The sequence below is a fragment of the Saccopteryx bilineata genome, chromosome 4 (genome assembly GCF_036850765.1).
Source record: "Saccopteryx bilineata isolate mSacBil1 chromosome 4, mSacBil1_pri_phased_curated, whole genome shotgun sequence".
Taxonomy (NCBI): domain Eukaryota; kingdom Metazoa; phylum Chordata; class Mammalia; order Chiroptera; family Emballonuridae; genus Saccopteryx; species Saccopteryx bilineata.
The window spans coordinates 183,229,884-183,238,083 of record NC_089493.1 but is presented as its reverse complement, the minus strand read 5'-3'; the positions used below and the strand labels follow the sequence as shown (position 1 = coordinate 183,238,083).

Genomic DNA, 8,200 nt, shown 5'->3' with positions numbered 1-8,200 from the left:
CTGGGTGACATTTGTCTCTTGAAAGGATTACCTCCACTCACACAGTGGTGGGTGGTAGAGTGGGGTGTGGGGTCCACAGAATTGTGCCCACCATGCTTAGAGCACACCGCCTTTGGCCCCTTTGCAGGGGCTCAGGAGTATTCAGTCCTCATTCAAGGCTCCCTGTGCCATGACACAGATCCCACAGGGATCTCAGAACCAAGGTGGGACCTGTGTAGCCATCCTCAAGGGTTTCCCACCCTCACCCAGCCAGAAACTGCCGCCACGACACAAGAAAAAGACAAAGAGGCTCTGGAGTGGGCAGAATATCTGTTCTTGGACCAGCTTTATTGGTGGCTTTGAAGCCGCTTCGGGGCCCTGCCTGCTTGCTCAGGCCAGCCTCTTGCTCACACGCTCATAGGTCACGCCCCCGATGGTGGAGATCTGAAAGAAGCAGCCAGAACGAGGATTCAGTGCAGGGACCCCAGGGTGATCATGGGGCACAGCGGACCAAAGACTGGCCTCCATTCCCAGCCCTGAGTAGAAATGGATCAGTTGTATCACTTCTCTAAGCCTGTTTCCCAGCTGGTTACAGGAATCACTGTGCAGACTCAATGTAGTGGAAGTACTCGCTCGGCAGGTGAGTCTTTGCAAGATAACTTGCCACCTCTCTGTTCATTTCAGTCCACCAGACCAGGCACTTCCTTTGCATTATCCCCTTGAATCCTCCCAACAATACTGTGAGGTTGTCCCCATTGTACAAATGAGAAAACTGAAGTTTAGAGAAGTCACGTAACTCACCAAGGTCAAGAGGTCACACTCAAACTCTGCACCATTAGGTACTTAAGGGACACCTGTGCTCGGTGATGGACAGATGGGGTCCCTGCCTTCAGGAAGCAGAAGGCTTTATGGAAGAGGCAGGCAAGAGGATACTGTTCAGCCTGACCTGTGGTGGCGCAGTGGATAAAGCGTCGACCTGGAAATGCTGAGGTCGCCGGTTCGAAACCCTGGGCTTGCCTGGTCAAGGCACATATGGGAGTTGATGCTTCCAGCTCCTCCCCCCTTCCCTCTCTCTGTCTCTCTCTCCTCTCTCTCCCTCTCTCTTCTCTCTCTCCATCTCTCCATCTCTCTCTCTCTCTCTCTCTACCCTTCTCTCTCCTCTCTAAAAAATGAATAAATAAAAAAATAGAGGATACTGTTCAGTGGAGGCCCCATGTCTTCAGTGTCCTGGGCTCGAGGCCACTGAGACCTGCTGTCATATGATGTGCATGTGTCATAAGTTGGCCTTAATATCCAGCAGAGGAAAGCAGCAAGCTCTTCCTTCTAACGTCACCCGTGTTTGGGAGGTGGGGGGAGTAGAAATGGAAGCTAGATGAAGGGCCTCCCAGGACAACACCTCCAACCTATGTTACAGAGCGCCAAGTGTGGGAGAGGTCAGTCACAGGTGTGTGTATTTTTTTTTCCCAAAGCCAGAAACGGGGAGGCAGTCAGACAGACTCCCACATGCGCCTGACCGGGATCCACCCGGCATGCCCACCAGGGGGTGATGCTCCGCCATCTGGGGCGTCGCTCTGCTGCAATCAGAGCCATTCTAGCGCCTGAGGTAGAGGCCACAGAGCCATCCTCAGCGCCCGAGCCAACTTTGCTCCAATGGAGCCTCGGCTGTGGGAGGGGAAGAGAGAGACAGAGAGGAAGGAGAAGGGGAGGGGTGGAGAAGCAGATGGGCACTTCTCCTGTGTGCACTGGCTGGGAATCGAACCCAGGACTCCTGCATGCCAGGCCAACGCTCTACCACTGAGCCAACCGGCCAGGGCCAGGTGTGTGTATTTTTTAAAAACGTTTTAATTAATTGCCAACATTTAATAAACTGGAGATTTCACAAAGAAGTGCAAATTTCCAGCCTTCTCGAAAAAAGAAGAATCAGAAGATCCAGCAGGAAGAGCCTGAAGTCTTCAAGGAGCAGAGTGCTGGTGGTCCTTGCAGGGTTCACCTGGACTTGTCCTTCATTGACACTCTGGGAGGGGTCCCACAGGGTTCCCAACTTGGGCCTCTGAGGTCGCTGAGCATGGGCACCAGAGTCACAAATCCCACCCCTGTCATCAAAGCTGTATGCCTTCCTGCTAATCACTTAGCCTCCCTGAGCCTCAGTTCCTCATCTGTAAAATGGAGATGAAAAATCCCTAACTCCCAGGGTTATTGTGAAGATCAAATGAGAGCATGGGGCCTGGCACACAGGATGTGCTTATAAAGCCAGCTTCCCAGAGGACCGCCTCTCAGGGGCCATGCCTGGGGCAGAAAAAACACTCCAGTCCTCCTGAGACCCGGCAGGACACTCACCTCCACCAGCTTGTCACCCACGATCTCCGAGGTCTGGTGATAGTTGGGGAAATCCACCACCACCTTTCCGCCCTCCATCTGCACAGTGGCCTGAAAGAGAAGCATAACGCTGGGTCTCAGTTGGTTGAGGCCCCCAAATGCAGGCCAGCCCCTGAGGGGTGACGGGCCTGCCTGACGCCCCCGCAGTCCTCCCTAGGAATTAATGTGCCTTGTGGGTATGCGATTACATAAACCAAAGATACAGATTACCTGCACAAGCCACTCAGCCTTGCTGTGCCTCAGCCGTGCATGACTAAAACGGGTTAGTAACTAAACCCTCTTCATGGAGTTGTTGTGAGGAGTAGGGATTTAATAGGGCATACATGAAGTGCTCAGAACAGTGCCAGGCACGTGGTGAGCCTCCGTGCTAACTGCGGGGTTACTTGTGATCATTGTTAGAGTTGTGATGATGTCATCTAAGGCGTGCATTGTAGCATTGTTTGTAATAGTAAACCTTCATTCTGAATATTGCACCTAGGCTATCCCCTGGTAAAGAACCTAAATGTCTATCAGTGAGGGTGTGTTAAATGAGTGACAGCAACTTCCATACTTAGGATACTGTGTGGCTATTAAAAAGAATAAGGCAAATTAGTATGTGCTGACCTGGAATGACATCATGAGAGATCGTTAAATTTTTAAAAGGCCTAAGTGGCAGATATGAACATTATGACTTATTCTCCACATTGGCAGCTTGAGGAGCAAAGTACTCATGGTCATGGTTGGGGCTCTGGAAGGGACCCGAATGGGTAAATGCCCTGAGGGACCAGCCTGGGTAGGATGAGGACAAACACCACCTTTCACTTCTTTGCTCCCTAATATTGCAGTTTCAAATCCAGATGAGCCTGGTTCTGGGGCCTGGGCTATTACTCTCTGGACTGTCCAGGGTGGAGCCAGGCTGCTTGGGTTTTGCAGGCCTGCCCCTGCTGTGTAATTGGGGCGAGCTACTTCATCCCATGGCTCAGACCAACTCCCCCACCCCGAAATCGGTAATAATTGTAGTGGCCGCCTAGGACTAACTGCATTAACCTGTGACTATTCAGCAACTATAGCTTATATTAAGCTCAGCAAATGTTAACGATGTTTATTATCATTATACTGTTTATTATTGACGATACCCTTAAAACCCAGTAGTGGTTAAATGGCCAGGGAATTCAAGCTCTTAATGCTAGACTAGAGAAAGACACCCCAGCTTGTGGAGCAGCCCCAGAAGACATATTTGAGACCCAGAAGTTAGCCAAAAGCCAGGGGAAGGAGGGAAAAGTGGCCAGCCCATCTTACCTTAAACTTCTTGCCCCCCATGGTCTCCATGTCGCACTCCTTGCCGATGGTGAATTTGTTGGTCATGGAGTGACCGCTGGGGTAGTGCTGGGACCAGGTGAAGTTCTGCCCATCCTGCTTGACCTCTGTGATGATCTTGAAGTTACGGCCCTTTTCAATTGCATCACTGGGGAGCCCTGGCCCAGGGGACAAGCAGAAGGGCCATGTGAGACCTGCTTTCAACCTGTGGCTTTGGGAAAAAGCCAGCCTCCGCTGGGGCAGGCTACCCTGACAGTTAACAGCTCAAATTTCATTTCTACCATGAGCCATGGAGCTTAGGCAAGTACCTCTCCAAGCCTCAGTGTTTTAATCCATAAAATGGGGATAAAAAGGCCCATTTCACAGAGCTGTTTCAGGGATTCAAGTGTGTCTTGTAAAGCTCGTGACATATAGTTGACACTCAATAAATAATAGCTATTCTTGCCCTGGCCGGTTGGCTCAGTGGTAGAGTGTCGGCCTGGCGTGCAGAAGACCCGGGTTCGATTCCCGGCCAGGGCACACAGGAGAAGCGCCCATCTGCTTCTCCACCCCTCCCCCTCTCCTTCCTCTCTGTCTCTCTCTTCCCCTCCTGCAGCCAAGGCTCCATTGGAGCAAAGTTGACCCGGGCGCTGGGGATGGCTCCTTGGCCTCTGCCCCAGGCACTAGAGTGGCTCTGGTCGCGACAGAGCAACGCCCCGGAGGGGCAGAGCATCGCCCCCTGGTGGGCGTGCCGGGTGGATCCTGGTCAGGCGCATACAGGAGTCTGTCTGACTGTCTCTCCCCATTTCCAGCTTCAGAGAAATACAAAAAAATATATAATAATAATAATAATAATAATAATAATAGCTATTCTACTAGTAACATAACATAAATGTAATGGAAACTTGCCAAGCTCACAAAGTTCTGAAATGAGGAGGACCTGGGAACCCTCAAGACTGTCTTCTGTGGCTCTTCTTTCACAGGTTAGGAAGATCCCCAGCAGGAAAGGGGCCTCCCAGCATCTCAGTGGCGGGTCCACACAGCATCAGGTCTGGAACTGAGACTGGCTTACTTCTAATGCCACACTAGACTGTTACAGGGGAGGCCAAGTCACTGTTCCTTCAGGGCTACTCCTAAGAACTGACTTGGAAGGGCTTTTGCCTCCCAGGGTCCCAGGTTCCACAGGCACTGCTCTTGGGGCCTCTCTGACACCAGGACAGAGGGCACTGGTCCCTGGGGCTGTCTTCTGATTCCCTGACAGTTGCACTGCTGCAGACTTAGATAGAGCACCACGATTTCTGCAGGATTGTCAAGTTCACAGTCTCACTGGTTCCCCAAAACCAGTGTTGCAAATCAATCAGTAAGAGGTGTGAGGTCTTTGATCTCTCTGCCCACAGAGCCTAACATAGTAAGAAGCCTTTGTTTATTGAATGACTGAATCAATGAGTAGCTCATCACACCTAGTCTCTGCTAATTCCTTGGTCACCTTTTACAAGGCCCAGGGGTGGATTTAATGGCGGGTGCTCTAGGTGTGCACCCTGGGCCCTGACTTCCAAAGGGCCCCACAAAACCCCAACTTTACACTTTTTTCTAATGACAAGGGGCCTCAACTGACCTTAATCTGCCTCTGACAGGGCAGGATATGGTAATACCACCCATCATCTCCTCATAAGGTCCTGGGTTCTAATACCGCTGCCAGTGATTTACAGTGTAACCTTGGGCAAGAGCTGAGATGTCCCATCGGTTACAGCGGGTTGGCCCTTGCACATAGTAGGTGTTCAATAACTGTTTGAATGAATAAACCAGTCAAGCCTCTACTTCACCAACTTCTGGCTGTGTGACCCTGGACTAGTAACTCACCTTCTCTGGGCCTCACATTTTCTATCAGTAAATTGGAAATACTAATATTCCCTAAATGATTTAAAATCAGAGAGTCTTTATGGTTCTTCTTAGCCCTGAGACAGAATAGTGCTCAACAAATGAGGGAGTGAATGAATGAATAAATGAAGTCCTGTCCCACTTTACCCCAGAAATCTGGATTGCTGGACTAGTGCTGGTTGTTGCAGACCAGTCCAGGGAAGGTGTACTTAGGACTCCACTCACCAAGGCGCTTCATGAACTCATCGTAATTCTTCTCACTCTCGATCTCGTACTTGCCGTTGAAGGCCATGCTGCTGGAAGACTTGAAGTCCAGGGAGCAAGGGGATGAAGAAGAAGGTTCCTGGTGCTGAAGGGCTTGATGCCCCAACTTATAAACCTTCCCAGATGCTGAGGCTCAGCCCCTAAGTCACCCCACTTCTCCCTCCTGCCCCCTGAAGAGGAAGTGCTTGATGTTTTATGATGTGGGCAGGGCCTGGAGGAGCCGAGCCCTGAGATTATTCACCCAGGGAGGTGCTGGCTGCAATCCCATTGCCATTTTCAGCACTGCCACAGGGATCTGCCCATACCCTGCCCTCCATTCACACTCATCATCCCTCACTTATTCTTTCACCCCCAGTCATCGACCAGAATGCATGGAGCCCCTCCTGTGTGGGACAGCACCGAGGAGACACTGAATGAGACATACATCCTCCCCAAGAGAGCTTCCACTCTGGTCCAGAGACAGAACACACCTGCAAAGAACTCGGATGCAAGCAGGACGTGCTGTGTCCCGAGGGAAATGCAGATGTGTCCAGGTGACTGGTGCATCTTATGTAGAAGGCATTTGTTACGATCTTGAAGGATGTTGGGACAAGCAGTATGATTGGAAGAGGCTAAGAACATAAGGAAACAGCATACTAGGATAAGGGAACACTGTGACGAAGGTGGAAAGGGCCAGGATGAAAGGAAGCAATGAATTTGGCTGCAGCAAAGAGTACTTGAAGAAGAATAGATACAAAAAAGGGTACAGAGATTGCAAGCAGCATAAAGCAGTAGCCTATGGACCCAGGGAGCCCTCCTGGAAGAGGAGGTGCCGGGCGCATGAAGACCCGTTGGGCAGGCATGCGCAAGGAGCTTGATGTACTTGACTTCGTTCGAGCTTCGCAGCTGGGAGGGCTAGGAGGTTAGACTCCTGACTTCTGTGTTCCTGTCTGTCTCCTGGCACCACTTTACACCCATGTCCTGGGTGATAACTCCTGCCCTGTCTGTCTTGCAGGACAGTCTTGTGGTCTTGTGGACCCAACAGATAGACAATACAAAGCCTGAAGCACTGCGAAGGCCCTCATCCTTCTTGTTCCTAAGGAAAGTTTGCAAGTCTCTCTTTTCAGAGTCCGCTCTCCATGAATCCTCCTTATTTCTATCCAAAGCAGAATTCCCCACAGTTGCTAACCCCTGAGCTGGGACTCGGTGGTTTCTAAACCAGTGAGACTAACTTTGCCACATATTGCTGTTCTTTAATCTCCAATCTTGAAAGTTCTTACCCAGCCAGGGGTCTTATTTAAAAAAAACAAAAAAAACCATACACACACACATCAAACCACCCCCAACACACACATCATCATCATCATCATCATCATCATGGCTTTTCTGATGCTAGATTATATAGTATATTAAAATTTCATAATTCAGAGCAACTGACAGTCCTAGCAGAGACAGCCTTTGATAACAGTTTCTATCTATCCTTCTAGACTTTTAACACACCTACACTTTCTTATATAAATGAGATTATATTGTTTAATAACCTATACCTCATGTCTATCATTACATAAAGGTGTATCATATTCTTTTTTTTTTAATTTATTTTTAGAGAGGAAGGGAGAGAGAGAGAGACAGGAATTCAATCTATTCCTGTATGTCCTCTGACCAGGGATCGAACTGACAACCTCTGCACTTCGGGACAATGCTCTAACCAACTGAGCTATCCAGCAAGGGCTCGTATTCTTCTTGACAGCTCCAGAGTATTTTATTGTATGCATGTTCCATAACTCATATAGCTATTGCTGGGTCTTTAGATTGTTTCCAGTCTCTCTCTTTTATAAATAACTCTGTGATTCTCATTCACATCTCATTTACACCTCTTGGTGTACACATTAGATTGATTTACTGAGATTATTTGCTAAGGATGAGTTCTTAGACATGAGGTTCCTGGAACAAAGTGTTTTTGTATCTAAAATGTTTATATCTATTACTCTACTGCCTTTCTGAAAGGTATTAACAGTTTATGTTCGTACCTAGAGCATATGAGAATTTCCCCTCATTGATAATAATGATGGAATAACAATGACAATAGTCACTAACTTTTATTGAGTGTTGAGTATGCATTGGGCACAATGCTGAGTGCTTTTCATGGATTACCTCATTTAATTTTCAAAACAACTCTATGAAGTAGGCACAATTATTGTCCCATTTTGCCAAGGAGGAAACTGAGCTTCACAGAAGTTAAGAAACTTGCCCAAAGTCACAGAGCTCCTATGTATAGTTCCTATTTACTACCAAAGCAACTTTCAACATCATTTAAAAACATTTCCAAAATTCTCTATAATCTTATTACACTAACATTGTTACTTTTTATTTATTTATTATTTGTGTGTGAGTGTTTGTATGTGTGACAGGGAGAGAGAGAGGGACAGATAGGGACAGACAGACCCAA

General features: G+C 48.6%; 1 protein-coding gene across 1 annotated transcript; it reads right to left on the bottom strand.

The window, feature by feature from the left end:
* Positions 1-297: 297 nt before the first annotated feature.
* On the bottom strand, positions 298-5,929 carry FABP6 (fatty acid binding protein 6). The gene is made up of 4 exons (XM_066277477.1): positions 5,734-5,929; positions 3,634-3,809; positions 2,317-2,406; positions 298-423 (listed from the first exon to the last, which is right to left on the bottom strand). The coding sequence occupies exons 1-4, from the start codon at positions 5,798-5,800 to the stop codon at positions 370-372; spliced, it is 387 nt and encodes a 128-aa protein (XP_066133574.1). The 5' UTR covers positions 5,801-5,929; the 3' UTR covers positions 298-369.
* Between the last annotated feature and the right edge of the window lie 2,271 nt (positions 5,930-8,200).

Bases quoted from the DNA above. Each gene is read 5' to 3' on its own strand.
- FABP6 (XM_066277477.1), bottom strand. From the start codon at position 5,800: ATGGCCTTCAACGGCAAGTACGAGATCGAGAGTGAGAAGAATTACGAT. The intron at 2,407-3,633 runs GTAAGATGGGCT...CTTCTCTTTCAG, and splicing joins TGGGGGGCAAGAAGTTTAAG to GCCACTGTGCAGATGGAGGG. The intron at 424-2,316 runs GTGAGTGTCCTG...TGCTTCTTTCAG, and splicing joins TGGGTGACAAGCTGGTGGAG to ATCTCCACCATCGGGGGCGT.